The 15,248-nt window shown below is 43.6% G+C and overlaps 1 protein-coding gene across 3 annotated transcripts; it reads left to right on the forward strand.

Annotated features, from left to right (window-relative positions):
- The first annotated feature begins 8 nt into the window (after positions 1 to 8).
- KARS1 (lysyl-tRNA synthetase 1) lies at positions 9 to 14,601 on the forward strand. Of its 3 annotated transcripts, XM_049703699.1 has the most exons (15): positions 35 to 166; positions 1,684 to 1,863; positions 3,775 to 3,934; positions 4,862 to 5,027; positions 7,519 to 7,612; positions 7,955 to 8,141; positions 8,458 to 8,583; positions 9,988 to 10,107; positions 11,143 to 11,305; positions 11,413 to 11,586; positions 11,743 to 11,828; positions 12,152 to 12,237; positions 12,843 to 12,969; positions 13,629 to 13,772; positions 14,314 to 14,601. In XM_049703699.1, the coding sequence occupies exons 2-15, from the start codon at positions 1,718 to 1,720 to the stop codon at positions 14,410 to 14,412; spliced, it is 1,878 nt and encodes a 625-aa protein (XP_049559656.1). In that variant the 5' UTR covers positions 35 to 166; positions 1,684 to 1,717; the 3' UTR covers positions 14,413 to 14,601. The 3 variants fall into 3 exon arrangements, with proteins under 3 accessions (XP_049559657.1, XP_049559656.1, XP_049559658.1); XM_049703700.1 differs by lacking the exon at positions 1,684 to 1,863 and having other exon boundaries at positions 9 to 166; XM_049703701.1 differs by lacking the exons at positions 1,684 to 1,863; positions 3,775 to 3,934 and having other exon boundaries at positions 67 to 166.
- The last annotated feature ends 647 nt before the right edge of the window (positions 14,602 to 15,248 follow it).

Genomic DNA, 15,248 nt, shown 5'->3' on the forward strand with positions numbered 1-15,248 from the left:
AGAGCGGTGCCCGCCCCCTTTCCCCGGAAGAGGCGGGGCTTCTGAGCGTGACCTGGAAATTGCCGTGCGACCCTCGTCCTCATTAGGTCCGGCCCTCTGGGAAGATGGCTGCGGTGCAGGGACCTGAAGTTAAAGTGGACGACTGCGAGCCGAAACTGAGCAAAAAGTAAGTGTCGCAGCAGGTCATTAAAACCTTTGCTGTCGGAGAGTCTGAACTAGAAGGCGCCTCGAGGCTCCGGCCGAGGCGGCTGTGCCTGGGGCCTTCTTGCTCGTTCTCGTGGGTATGAACATGCTGGGACGTAGTCGCTGCGCCCCGAAACTACATCCCCCAGGATGCCCGGGGGCCCCCCGCTGGTTGGGTCCTTCCTCCTTCTCGTACTCTTTGAGTAAGAATGCGGAGAACTGGGCGGGGACAGAGAAAAGCGAAATTTACTCCTTCCCTTTTCTCCGAGCAATGCGTTACTGTGCCACACCCCGGTAAAGAAGTTGGAGAAATGTTAAATACCCTAGGTTTTCAGAAGCACCTTCAACGTTCGAACTTTATGTATCAAAGACCATTCTGAACCCTTTGTATTAAAGGGATCAGTTCTTAAACTGTGTCGTACACCTCTCCATATGGGTTAGAGCATTGTGAGTATGTCTGGCAGTAGAGACTGTCTTATTTAGCCGGGTACACCAAACTGCACTTAGCTCTGCTGGATGTATCTTTGTTAATCACTCCAAATCCTTGGAGTATGAAGGTGAATATAAATAAGTTAAGATTAGCCGCCCTTTCACTGACTGTGTCTTGTATTCTCTTAATACTACACTCCTTCTCAACCGGAGTTCTTCATAGAACATAGGTAATGATCTGAGTGACTAGTTCCTCAGTACGCCTAAGGACAGTACATAAATATAGTACCGTTCCAGAGGCATCGGAGAGAAGTTAGTTTATTGCATATAATGCCTGCTTTAGTGCATTTTTTTAGTTCTGTTTCTTAATTGCTCTTGGAACTTCCTTGGTGTGAATCTTTAGTGAGCACCATTGTATGCCAGTTATTTTCTCCAAGTTTAAAAACAGATAGGCTCCCTGCCAGGTGATTCATTCAAGGCCACATTTATTTTAAGGCAATAAAGAACATGATCTCTATCGTTCTGTTGCCTTCCAGTGTTAATGTATAAACTTAATGTAGTCTAAGACTCTTTCTGAATTTCTTCTTTCCTCCTTGCTCCTGGAGCTCCAAACAAGGCTTGTCTTTGATTCAGGTGCTTTTGTGTGGCTTGTTTTTAGCTTCCTCTAGAGTTTGCAGTTGATGGTGATGTTTTGTATGCTTCCCATTGCCATCTTTGTGGACAGGTATTTCATCACCAAGAGAGAAACTACATGTCAGGGGCTTCAGAAACATTCCCATTTTCTAGACTGTTGTGAGCATTTCTACCCGTAAACCATTGACTGACTTGCTGTTGACCCCAAATAAGCACCATCTTACCATAGCCAGGAATGAGAACACTGTCAGTTAATTTGCAGCACAGTGAGTGTTACAGGGTTGATGTCAGTTGAGAGGGTCTTATGTAAAACGGGACACTAAAAGGTTTCGTAACCTCGCCTTCTCCCCGCACCCAACCCATAATAGTAGGAGTGCTGGCTGGGAGTATGTGTACTGTCTGTCCCATCTGACACCACATCTCTGTGTTTCCTGTTAGGTGGTGGTAATCATTAGTTCCAGGGTAATCTGCCATGTTGACGCAAGCTGCTGTAAGGCTTGTTAGGGGGTCCCTGCGCCAAACGTCCTGGGCACAGTGGGGGCAGAGGGAGCTGCGCCTGTGTCAAGTTGCTCTTTTGACAACGATTCAGAAGGACAAGCCACTTTTTGATAAAAGAAGGTTGGTGCCCATTACCTTCTTTATTGCTCTGGGAGCAAAAATCCTTCCCTTACTTGGTTTCTTATCTGTTAAGCCTCTGGCTAAGTCTTTGGACTTGCTAATGAAACAACCCTGCTACCTACCAAAACCAATAGTCCTTTCTCAGTTTCTCTTTAATAAATTCAAATTCTCACTCCATAGATTTTTGGGATGACTTTTAGGTCTTATTCTAGAACAGTGCTGAGAACAAAACCCTTTATGAATAAAGAATTTCTAATGCAGGTTATTTTCCCTTCCCTGTCTTTCTGGAATTTCTTTGCTCCTGAGATTAACTTGGTTTCTAGTCTTAGTTCTTACTCCTAGGACCTTTTTGGATTATCCTTATTATTGATTTGACTTAAAGAGCAACATCCAGTTGAATGGAAAACAAGTTCATTATGTTAATGCCAGGAAGAACCAAAGAGACTTCAATGCCCACTGACTGAATGACAGCACAATAAATCTAGCACACTGTTCTAGAAAGGTGGCTTCACAACTGCTACAAAACAGATTTTATCCAGAGACACTTACTTTGAGGCCCTCAGAGTCAGTTTTCTTACTTAAAAGATGATCATTTCAAATCTCCAATTAAGTTTTTTTAATTGAGTTATTCTAAACTCATAGATAATTTAAAATGGACCCTGAAGCCAAACAGTATGCAAGCCTGACTAAGGATCATCTGCCATGGTTCGTTATGACAGGATATTCAGTTAACATTGGTGGTTTAAAGGAATGATCAAGTCTATTTGAATAATGAGGGTATCCCTCTCTACCCAAATCTGTTTGGTTTCTGGGTTCAGATAGCAAGTTTTCAAGTTATTTAAACCAAGTTGTACCAATCGCTTTAGTTTTTGAGTCTCAGGTGACGAGTATGAAGAGTTTGAATAGTGAGAGATTTGACAAGAAATTTATCCACATCTGTAAAATTTCTGTCCTTGAGGCAGAGTGTGAAGGGTTAAGATAGGGATACCTAGAATGGTTCACATTTTGCATGGTTACTAAAATGCTAGGGGTGGGGTCATCTCTTTATGTATATTATCTCAATCCTCACAACATCTGGGGAGGAGGGTGTCTATCATTATTTTACAGAAGAAATTAAGTTACTTGCCCAAAGTCACATAATTGGTAGGTAGGCGTGTCAGGATTTAACCCCAGGCAGTCTGGCTCCAAAGATGGTATATTATCCCCTGTGCTATGCTGCTTTGTACACTATTCTACCCAATTTGTTGTCAAAGTCAGGCTCCATTGTGGAGAATGAGGCCAATGCTGAGGGCCATTGTCAATGCCTTGATCAATGCTGGGGGAGAGATTGTCAGTGGAGTGTCTCCCTGAACTCTGAAGAGCCCCCTCTTCCTCACCCCACCCCAGACTAACCCACTCCTTTCGGGAGGGGAGAGAGATGACAGACAAAGCTAGAGATGTCACCTTATCACACATCAGATCTGATGCTCTAGGAACTTCGTATTCTGCAGAGGAATCCAAACAACTAAGATTCAGTCCCTGGCCTCAAGGAGCTCCCAAGCCTGATTAGCTTGAGAAAAGCCTACCTTGCTGATTTTCTGGAAAACCTTTTTTCCTATTCTAAATATAAATTAATATGTAGGGTTCTCTTTGTCCTTGTCTATCTTGATTTTAGTTGGGATCTAATGCCAAGGACCTCAGACTGGAAAAAAGAGACTGAGAAAGATCTTTCACATCTTTATTCTAAGTTTATTTTTTTCCCTTGTCTGTTTCACATATAGAGTTCAGTGACTGAGAGACTAACAGTGGGCATGTAGAACTGGGCATGAGTGTTTCCCCAGGTTATTCATATTTTTGATAAGTAGCTATGGGGCAGATCATAGAGGACTCTTCAGGCACCTGTCACGTTGAACATTTTCATCTTCCTGACAGTGAGCTAAAGAGGCGCCTGAAAGCTGAGAAGAAAATAGCAGAGAAGGAGGCCAAGCAGAAGGAGCTCAGTGAGAAACAACTAAGCCAGGCCGCTGCTGCTGCCACCAGCCACACTGCTGATAATGGTGTGGGTGCGGAGGAGGAGAGCTTGGACCCAAACGTGAGTCCTCTCGACCACTGCCCTGGCTGGGCATAGGGAAGCTTCTAATGCGGATTATGGCAAATTCCTTGGGACCAGTGATTAAGAAGATAAATAGGAACTGAAACAGGCACAGGGATGGATGAGGGTGGGCCCACCACTCCATCTGGTTAAAGGCACAGGCCCTGCGCATTCTTCTTGTCGACTACTTACAGATATTTGGGAGAATCCAGTACTTCCAAGTGACTGATCTTCCTTGGAGCTAGCTGGGCCTTATAGCAGCCCCAGAGAAAATGTCTCCCTAAACGTGGGCTGGGGTTTACTTTAGCCCAGAGATTGGCAAACTATGGCCCACAGGCCAAAGCCACCACTACCCCAATCCCTCCTCCCTGGTTTTATAAGTAAAATTGTGTCGAAACACAGCCATGCCCATTTGTTTATATATGTCTAAGACTGCTTTCACACTGCAATAGAGTTGAGTAGTTACATCAGAATAAGTTTGCTGACCCCTGATATAGAATATTCCTTTTACACATCCTCCAGGCCCATGGGCCTGCCTTGGGGAAAAAGTCTGGTGTGTGGCCAGGGGCAGGAAAGTAGGAAGACAAGTGACTCACCATGCAGATGTGTCTACAAAAGTGGTAACCAGGGCCATCTGTACCAATTAAACATTATTTTAGGCAGAGATTTGATTTTTCTTTTTGTTGAATCTTGTATTTTGGAATTCTGGCCTTTATTCCCAGCTGTGGATCTGGCCACCCTGCATATTTAAGTGCAAATCTCACTCCATATTCCAAGCCTATGATTTCAAGGATTCAGGTGGGTTGGTTAAAGAAACCTCACTGTATTGGGGCCCCTCTGAGGCAGAATACAGAACTCCGTTAGACAAGCCTCTGGACTGACCATGTTCAACTTTTCAAAAGCTCTTTTGTTTTTTGTTTTTAACAGCAATACTTCAAAATCCGCAGCCAAGCAGTCCACCAGCTGAAGGTCAGTGGGGAAGACCCATACCCACACAAGTTCCACGTCGACGTCTCGCTCACTCACTTTATCCAAGAATACAGTCACCTGCAGCCTGGGGAGCACCTGACTGACATCACCTTAAAGGTGGCAGGTAGGAAGATTCCCTGGCAGTTTGCTGAGCTCCCACAGCAGGCAGGCCTCTCCAGTTGCACAAAGGAAGGTCTGGGGTGGTCTTGCTCTCAAAAAGCTTAAGTCTGAGGCTACATTACTAGAGATGGCACCAGTATGTCTATTCACAGAAAGTAGAGCAGCCCTGAGGCATGAGGTCACATTCCAGTGGTGATGCTACAGAGGAAGGGGCATTCTTTGTGGGGGACCCCTGGCCTGATACTGCTACTCATTCACAGTCCTTTTTGGGGACTTCCCTTCATCAGTGGGAGCCATGGCCCTGAGCTCCTAAAAACTGCAATCTGTGTTCCTAGACTACTTTACACTAGGCTATTTTTCTAGAGCACTGTTATTTTGGAGTTTACTGTCTTGTGTGGGATCTTCTCCTTAATTTAAAAGATAATTAAATCCTGTCTTTCGTTTATACCTTCCCCCCCAAAAAATATATAAAACTATTTGTTGTAGAAAATTTAGAATGTTGAAACATTCAGAAAGGCAAAGAAAGAAAAGTTTGATTACCCATAATCCCACCACCCAGAGAGAACCCCTGCCAATACTTAAATGCTCCCCAAATTTCTTTTTCTTTAAAGTCCAGTGTTTTCACTAAAATATGTCTTGATGTTAGTTATTCTGGGTCAGTATTCTCAGGTACACAGTGTGCCCTTTATTTTTTTTTTAAATAAATTTATTCATTTTATTTATTTATTTGTGGGGTCTTCGTTGCTGCACACGGGCTTTCTCTAGTTGCGGCGAGCAGGGGCTACTCTTCATTGCGGTGCGCCGTCTTCTCATTGTGGTGGCTTCTCCTGTTGCACAGCACGGGCTCTAGGCGCATGAGCTTCAGTAATTGTGGCACGAGGACTCAGTAGTCGTGGCTTGCGGGCTCTAGAGCACAGGCTCAGTAGTTGTGGCGCACAGGCTTAGTTGCTCCGAGGCATGTGGGATCTTCCCGGACCAGGGCACGAACCAGTGTCCCCTGCATCGGCAGGTGTACTCTCAACCACGGCGCCACCAGGGAAGCCCCTGGGGCTCCTTTTTATCTCTTTTTTTGTACTTTGATTTTTAAATTGTATCCTCCTTTCCAGTGTAATTCTCTTAAGGCATTATTTGTTGTATTTATTCACTCTTATTTCCTTCTAATTTAGGCTTCCTTTCTGAGATGATTTTTTCCTTTATTTCTAATTTTTTCAACGTGTCGTCTCATTTCTTAGTTTCTTCTAATTCTAATTTGTGTTCTTTCACATTTTGTGTCATATTCTTAATGTCTTTCAGCTCATGAAATAGAATTTTTTGCTTTTTCCTGAGCATGTCTTTCTAGTGCTTTTGTTGCCTGTGATGATGTTATTCTCCTTATTGTCTTTTTTTTAATTTAATAACTTTGGTATTTGACCTCACTACTTTTATGTTGTTTATTTTCATGTGAGATTAATTTTCTTCAGTGTTAAAAGGAAGCTTCGTTCAGATAGCTTTTCCACCTTCACTGAGCTCCCTCTTCTGTTGTTTTTGTGGAGCATTCAGAAATACAGCAGCTTACTTTCTGGGATTTTCAGGCTCTTCTCCTTTCTCGCTTTTGTTGGACCTTCTCTTTCCTTTGTCTCTGTTTTCTTGGTCTTGTTCAATTTTGTGGGACCTTGTCTTCGGAGAGATCCCTTGCTGTTAAATTTAGAGAGTTCTTGGGGGCTACACTAAAGGGCTTCATCCCCTAGACCTTCTTAATGCAGCCAACTATATTGACTTGTATGTTAGTAAGCTGCTATCCTCTCCGTGTCCGCTGCTATCCTCCACTTAGCCCTGCCACATTTTCCAGTGAATACCTATGGCTTTTTGGCAGACTTCCAGTTCTCAGACCTGCCAGAGACTCCATTGCTTCCCATAGCTTTTTCCCATATAGAGGTCTTGGCGCCCTTAGTGGTTTTCCCCAGTGCTTGTATTTGGGGATTCTTGGGAATATCTTCCCACATAATTTTGTTGTAAATTTTGTCCATGGCTTTTTGGGCTTGCCTGTCTAATTGTGCTTTCTTTTTTTTTTTTTTTTTTTTTTTTTTTTTACTATTTATTTATTTGGTTGCACCAGGTCTTATTTGTGGCATGAGGGATCTAGTTCCCTGACCAGGGATCAAACCCAGGCCCCCTGCATTGGGAGCACAGAGTCTTAAACACTGGACCACCAGGGAAGTCCTTGTGCTTTCTATTTTTATGTGAAGATTTAGGAAGATCCCACAACTACGCTGCCATCAACATTCCAGGAATCCATTGAACACCTTTAAAAGCCAGATCTTCCTGCACATCTTTTAACTGGTTTAAATGAGGAGCCAACTTTGTCATGAAGAAAATGGCAGGGCTTAGGCCTCAGGCTAAAATCAAATTGTTCTAGTTTATATTCTGCCTGGGTGTAAAAACTGCAGAGGGAGCTTTTTTGGCACTGATATCATGAAATAGCTTCTGCTTCTGTCATTATTTTTGCTGTTCTCTAGGTAGGATCCATGCCAAAAGAGCTTCTGGGGGAAAGCTCATCTTCTATGACCTTCGAGGAGAGGGGGTCAAGTTGCAAGTCATGGCCAATTCCAGGTATATAGAAATACCCAGTTACAGGCCTTTCTAGTTTGGCCCAGAGCAACATGACTGGGGACAAAGGCCCATATAGTCTTCTTTTCCCATAGGAAATTAAAGTTAAAGGGAGTGGTATATGGTTGGGAAAATAAAAGGGCCATCTGGTCACCTGAAGAATAAAGACTGATCTTGGGTTGTGGAGCAATTAAAAATAAAAGATAATACTTTTTAACAGTTGACCTTGAATCTGAGATTCTTCTTGGGTACACATTAACACTTTAGTGAGGGTTCCACAGTAAAACCAGTGGTCAGTTTTAATTTGGGATACTGTATACTGAATTATGTTTTCCATTTATTCAGGAATTATAAATCTGAAGAAGAATTTATTCGCATTAACAACAAACTGCGCCGGGGAGACATAATTGGAGTTCAGGGCAATCCTGGGAAAACCAAGAAGGGCGAGCTGAGCATCATTCCCTATGAAGTCACACTGCTGTCTCCCTGCTTGCATATGTTACCTCATCTTCACTTTGGCCTCAAAGACAAGGTAGGGGCTTCCCTGGTGGCGCAGTGGTTGAGAGTCCGCCTGCCGATGCAGGGGACACGGGTTCGTGCCCTGGTCCGGGAGGATCCCACATGCCACGGAGCGGCTGGGCCCGTGAGCCATGGCTGCTGAGCCTGCGCTTCCGGAGCCTGTGCTCTGCAACGGGAGAGGCCGCAGCAGTGAGAGGCCCGCGTACCGCAAAAAAAAAAAAAAAAAAAAAAAAAAAAGACAAGGTAATTTTTCGTGGCCCCCTGGCTCTGGTTTATCATACCATTGAATCAAACGCATCAGTGATTTTTATCTGTTACTTTTCATTTAGGAAACACGGTTTCGTCAGAGATACTTGGACTTGATCCTGAATGACTTTGTGAGGCAGAAGTTTATCATCCGCTCTAAGATCATCACATACATAAGACATTTCTTGGATGAGTTGGGATTCCTAGAGGTGATGGAAAGTTCTTACCTGACATGATGAGCTGCATTCTGTGCTTGCCTCTTACTCTTCTTCCCTTCCCTTCTCCACAGGCACATCCTGTGTCAGTATCCTTCATGCTCAGTGAAAAGTCTCCTCTTGCCAGTGTCTTTGTTCCACCTTGTTTATTTAGTGCCCTGATTAGGAAGGTAGGACAGGACTTCTAAGATAATGGACAAAGTAGAGGGCCATTCACATGCTAACAATGCCATGTTCAATGTGTTATCAACTCATTTTGCTTTTTTGTAGCATTAAAAAATATTTTTCTTGATTTTTATTCAACTTATTTAAACTAAAAAATGTTGTTTAGGAAAATTTGTAGAGCAAAAGAAAAAAATTTTATTTTCTAATTTTATGAGAAAGGTGAGTACCTATTACCATACAACAAATTCAAACAATAAAGAAATAAATAGAAGCAAAACTGAAAGTCCCCTTTCATTTTTTCCCAGCTAATGTCCCTCTCCAAACTTGAATTTGAGGTGGCACAGTGGTTAAGGCTGCGCTCCCGATGCAGGGGTCCAAGGTTCAATCCCTGGTCAAGGAACTAGGTCCCACATGCGTGCCGCAACTAAGAGTTTGCATGCCACCACTAAGGAACTCTCGAGCCTCAACTGAGGAGCCTGCGTGCTGCAACTAAGACCCAGCGCAACCAGATAAATAATAAATAAATATATTTTTTTAAAAAAACAACTTGAATATGTATCCTTCCTCACCATTTGCTCTGCATATTTATAATACCTCCACTCCTGTGCATGTTGCAGGTGGGGTACATGTGTAAGTGTTTTAGCAGGGTTTTATTTTTTGCTTTAAACATAAGTGAAATCACATCGTATGTATTATAATGAACCTCACACACACACACACACATACACGATATATTCTGGGACCCTTTGCATGTCCATATATATGTGTGTATGTATATTCCTTTTTGATGCTTTATGATTATTTCCCCTATTGATAGTTTAAGTTTCTGATTTTCTTCAGTAATGTTTTAGTGAACATCTTTGTACACATGGACAGGTGTTTCTGTAGGATGGATTTCTAGAAGTAGAATAAGTCAAAGGGTATAAGCAGTTACAATTTTTAATAAATACTGCAAACTGAACTCAAGAAAGGCTGTACCCATTTAGACTCCCACTAACAGCTTGTGAAAGTTTATGGTACTGTGTTAATGGTGTTTGGTATTAATAGAGACTCTATTCTAGAAAATCAAGCTATCTCTACTTTTTTTGTCAAGCACCTATGCATTATTATTGAACTTAACTTTTACTTGGGATATAGTAGGCTTAGCCTATCACATTCAAAGCCTGAGCCATTCCCAAGAACTCTAGTTTGAGGACCTCTGTCTGTGAACTAAATGTTTTTCCTCTCTTTTAGATTGAAACTCCCATGATGAACATCATCCCAGGGGGAGCTGTGGCCAAGCCTTTTATCACCTACCACAACGAGCTGGACATGAATTTATATATGAGGATTGCTCCAGAACTCTACCATAAGGTAGTCAATAATAACTCCTGTGTCCTTAGAGAAGTAGAAGGCTGAAAAATATTGGCTAGACAGGTGCAGTCAGAAATAAGAGGAACATTGAGGGTAGAACAACCAGGAGAGGATTCTAAATTGTCAGGCTTCTGAGTGTTACGTTTCTGGAATTTATCTATAGGATCAGTAGAGCATTATAGGGCAAAGGGGGTATCTTTCCTAGGTGTACCGATCCTCCTAACATACTTTGTTTCCCATAATCTCATAATACTTTTAAGTTTATAATCCTTGGATTAAATTTGATTTTAGTCTTTTGTAGAAGAATGAGTTGAATCTCTGTCTGAAAGTTGGAAATATCCTCAAATCACCAGAGTAAATATCGAAGACTGTGTCATTTAAGATTCTTACTTGCAAATGACAAAACCTGTTAATGGTGTTTAAGCAAAAAAAAAAAAAAAAAAAATGTATTCGAATATATAAGGAAGCTCACAATTTCCAGGAAGATCAGAGAATCAGGCTTGGAGGCCACACAACTGAAATGATTCTGAATCATATCACTGGGCTGTTCGCATGAAGAACCCAGTATCTTCCAGTCAGGACAGTTACCACAACTCATAAGCTTGGTACTAGGCACAGGTCGTTGCCATTGGGACTTCTGCAGTTACTGCCTCTAGAAGCCAGATATCTCTGGCCCCTTCACCAGAAGGGATTCTGTGCAACACTGCATCTTCTTTGCATGTTGAAGTCTCACAGGTTGGGCAACTTACGTCACATGCCTACATCCTAACCCCAGAAGAGGCTTCTTTCTTGGGGAGGCTCACACTCACAAGATGGGGGACACCCCAGACAAAGGACGAGAGTTCAGTGATCCTGGACAGCCAGAATGATGACTATCCACGAAGGCCTAAAGAGAGTAGGGCACTCAGCATTTGGCTAGAGACCTGAAAGCATGCCTTGAGCTGTGACATCCAAGTTAGCTTTTGTAGGCAGACACTTTCCCTAGCCAGTAAGACAAGATTAGCTGCCATGACCACGGCCGTGTGTTGTTATTAGATGCTGGTGGTTGGTGGCATTGACCGGATTTATGAAATCGGACGCCAGTTCCGGAATGAAGGAATTGATTTGACTCACAATCCTGAGTTCACCACCTGTGAATTCTACATGGCCTATGCAGACTATCATGATCTCATGGAAATCACAGAGAAGATGATTTCAGGTGACCCTTCCTGTCCCTTTGTCTTTCACACATGTCTGCAGGGCTGGTGTGCCACTTTCAGTTGGACTTCCTGTTGGTCCTCTTTAAATGACACATTTCTTTCCCAGGGATGGTGAAACACATTACAGGCGGTTACAAGGTCACCTATCATCCAGATGGCCCAGAGGGCCAAGCCTGTGAGATTGACTTCACCCCACCCTTCCGGAAAATCAGCATGGTCGAAGAGCTGGAGAAAGCCCTGGGCGTGAAGCTGCCAGAAACTAAGCTCTTCGAAACGGAAGGTAAAGTGATGCACTCCTTCACTCTAGGGCCCTCCTTCCTGTTCAGCTCTGAATTAGATTAGGTCAGGGCTAGAATCTCCCATGTTATTCTCTTTATATACCTCTTAATGGGGTAGTGTGATGTCTTCTGTCCTAACTTGTATGTTTGTATTACAGAAACTCGCAAAATTCTAGATGATATCTGTGTGGCAAAAGCTGTTGAATGCCCTCCACCTCGGACGACAGCCAGGCTCCTTGATAAGGTGAAAGGCCGTGCACTTCTAGTACATGCCCTCATCCAGTGGTAACGCCCCTTCCTCCCTATGAAGGTGAACTCCACTGTAGAGAATGAACTTCTACAGCTTCACAGAGGAAAGCTCTAATGAGAGAACAAGTTTTGAACTCCTGCTGTACTAAGCTCTGTGCCAAATAGTTATGTTCGTTACCTTATTACTGACCATTGAGAAGCTTAGGATAAACCCCTATAGCATCAGGTATAGGGTTAGGGTCCGAGGCCTCTACCACCAAGACGGAGACGATCAAAATGCCATTTAGAAGGGCTCTCTAACTCTGCTTTCTCCTTAAGCTTGTTGGGGAGTTCCTGGAAGTGACGTGCATCAATCCTACGTTCATCTGTGATCACCCGCAGATAATGAGTCCTCTGGCCAAATGGTAAGATAAAGCACGGTGTTGCAGTTACCTGTTGCTGCATAACCTCAGAGCTTAGCGGCATAAAACAGTTTATTCTCAGGAGTTTGTGGGTAGTCTTTCTGCTCTACGTGGTGTTGGCTAGGGTAACTCAAGTGGCTTTTTTCAACTGGGAACTCTGCCAGGGCACCTTGCATCTCCTCCACATGGGATCTCATCCTCTGGGGCCTCTCTGGCAGCGTAGCCAGGGTTCCAAGTGGAAGCATTCCAAAAGAATAAATCCTGATGTGCAAACACACATCAAGCCTCTGCTGATGTCCCATTGGCCAGAGCAAGTCATATGGGCAGCCCAGAGTCGGTGTGGCAGGGACTACAGAAGGGCATGAATACAGGGGGTATATTTCAGTGTATCAGTCTATCACACAGCCTGTTGCGAAGATAATTAAAGCTTCTTTGTCTCTAACCCTCCTCAATAATGTACCAAATGATTTGGTGCCAAGAATGCATGCAGGCTATGGGTCACAATCAGTAACAATTTTGAGTCAACTAGATTTCAGGAATCCTTGTTTGTACCAGATGTTCTTGCTGAACCTGCATATTCACCCTCCCCTTTGGTCTCCTGTCCCCAGGCACCGCTCTAAAGAGGGTCTGACTGAACGCTTTGAGCTATTTGTCATGAAAAAGGAAATATGCAATGCCTACACTGAGCTGAATGACCCTGTGCGACAGCGGCAGCTTTTTGAAGAACAGGCCAAGGTAAGGAAGGAATGTGTGCCCACTCACCAGAAGATATCAGCCTTAACCCTGGTCTGTGTCTTGTCTGCAACTCCTGGTGACTTCAGCACAATGAATAATGAAAGCCACAGGCTTCACTGGAGGAAGTCACATTTCAAGATGGAGAACTTGACTAGTTTGGGCCCTAGAATTTCTATATAAATGGAGCTTAGGCATGAATATCTGTTTGAGGAGTGTGACACTTGACAAGAACATAATTTTTCTTAGATGGTACATTTATTGAGGTGGCGTGAGGATGAGAAGCCACAGCACCCACAGGCTGCCTATACTAGCACTGCCACTGATGGGTGGTTCAGGAAGTGGGAGAAAGACTGTTGGGAACCATCAGTCTCTGAAAGAAAATGCGTTTCGCTGGACTCGAAGAGCCCCAGGCAGTAGAAGTATTTTCATTTCGCAGAGAAATTTGCATGTGTTCTGAGGTAGAATTCATCAGTCCTGACCTCCAGGTCTTTGAAAGAAATGACTCCATCCTGGAGTTACTGGGAAACCAATTCCCAGCAAGTGCTGGGTGTCCAGAGCATCCCTGGAATGATAACGCCTCTGGACATTTTCACGTGCTCACTCAGACGCTGAGAGAGCACAGCCTAGAACGACGTCGCTGTGTGGTTCTCCTCTTCCAGGCCAAAGCTGCTGGCGATGATGAGGCCATGTTCATAGATGAAACCTTCTGCACTGCCCTGGAATACGGGCTGCCCCCGACAGGTGGCTGGGGCATGGGCATCGACCGCGTCACCATGTTTCTCACAGACTCCAATAACATCAAGGTACGAGGAGACCCTGAACACAGCACCACTGTGTTGGAAGCGGGGTGTGGTGGGCCTGGAGCATAAAGAGAGGGCTTTGGGCTAGGAGGAGGGGCAGGCAGAGAAGTTACAGGTGACTTCACAAGAGGAGGGGCAGAGCATCTGACCTTACAGAATTTGGTGGGATTTCAACCTGAGGCAGAAGAAATACTGATTGTTCACATTTCTTAAGGATCCAAGGAACCTGCTAAGCCATCTACATGCATTACCTCATTTAACTTGTCAGCTTATGATGTGTAGAAACTGTTGCTATCCCATGTTTATAGTTGAGGAAATCATATTTGAAGAGAACCTCTCTGTTTATTCCTTCTTTTGACATTGTACCCTAGGCAGCGCTGTGCATTTCTTCTTTTCCATCCTCTGTAACTGAGAGGGACTGAATTGAAATAAAAGAACACAGATCTCCGGGTTTTGGTGATAACAGTAATGAGGGGAGAAAGGAGTAGGTGGATAGCCAGGAAAAAGTGTGTCTTAGCTTCAGAATGCATTCTCTCTCCTGTAGGAAGTGCTTCTGTTTCCCGCCATGAAACCCGAAGACAAGAAGGAGAATGTAGCCACCCCTGATGGACTGGAAAGCACAGCAGCCGGCACTTCTGTCTAGAAAACAATAACAGCAAGTCGTATGACTTGGGCATCTTTGCGTTTGTGCAGAAGATCAAGGACTGCGAGGGAATTCCTGTGTGTGTTGCTATCTGTTTGACTATCACATTTCATGTCAGCCATCAAAAGAGAGAAGAGGAATTAAGAATTCCTTTTTACTCCTTGTTACCAAATAAACCATTTGTCTCTACTCCTGTCTCATCACTCTTTTTACTTTTGGAATGTCATCTTATTTCTCAGACAGCTGATATAATGAATGTTTAGGATTATACCACTTTATTCATTCAACAAATTTATATTAATGTCTGCTCTGTGCCAGCCATTGTTCCAAGGGATTGGGGACACACCAGTGAACAGAAGCCAAGTTCCTGCTTTTGTGGAACCTATACTCTTGCTTTAGGGGCAGGAGTTTGGGGGGCAACTAAACAAATAAGAAACAAGTAAATCCATATTTGTGATAGTGATGCATGCTAAGAAGAAACATGAAGCAGGGAAAGGGGACAGAGGTGCTATTATATTTTATTTTAAAGTCTTTATTGACTTTGTTACAATATTGCTTCTGCTTTATGTTTTGGTTTTTTGGCCACGAGGCATGTGGGATCTTAGCTCCCCGACCAGGGATCCAACTACCCCCTGCATTGGAAGGCGAAGTCTTAACCACTGGACCTCCAGGGAAGTCCCCAGAGGTGCTATTTTAGATAGAAGTGATGGAGGCAGTGCTACGTTGCATATGTGGTCAGGGAAGACCTCTTCTAGGTGACATTTAAGTAGAGATATGCAAACAGAGATCTGAGTGGAAAAGGGGTGATTCAGACTACAGGGCTGCATTTTTGAGGA

The sequence above is a fragment of the Orcinus orca genome, chromosome 20 (assembly GCF_937001465.1).
Source record: "Orcinus orca chromosome 20, mOrcOrc1.1, whole genome shotgun sequence".
Taxonomy (NCBI): domain Eukaryota; kingdom Metazoa; phylum Chordata; class Mammalia; order Artiodactyla; family Delphinidae; genus Orcinus; species Orcinus orca.

What these genes read in the sequence shown, in the direction of transcription:
- KARS1 (XM_049703699.1), top strand. Translation starts at nt 1,718, where the DNA reads ATGTTGACGCAAGCTGCTGTAAGGCTTGTTAGGGGGTCCCTGCGCCAA. An exon ending in CCACTTTTTGATAAAAGAAG is followed by an intron (nt 1,864 to 3,774) that starts GTTGGTGCCCAT and finishes TCTTCCTGACAG; the next exon opens with TGAGCTAAAGAGGCGCCTGA. An exon ending in ATGAGTCCTCTGGCCAAATG is followed by an intron (nt 12,238 to 12,842) that starts GTAAGATAAAGC and finishes TCCTGTCCCCAG; the next exon opens with GCACCGCTCTAAAGAGGGTC.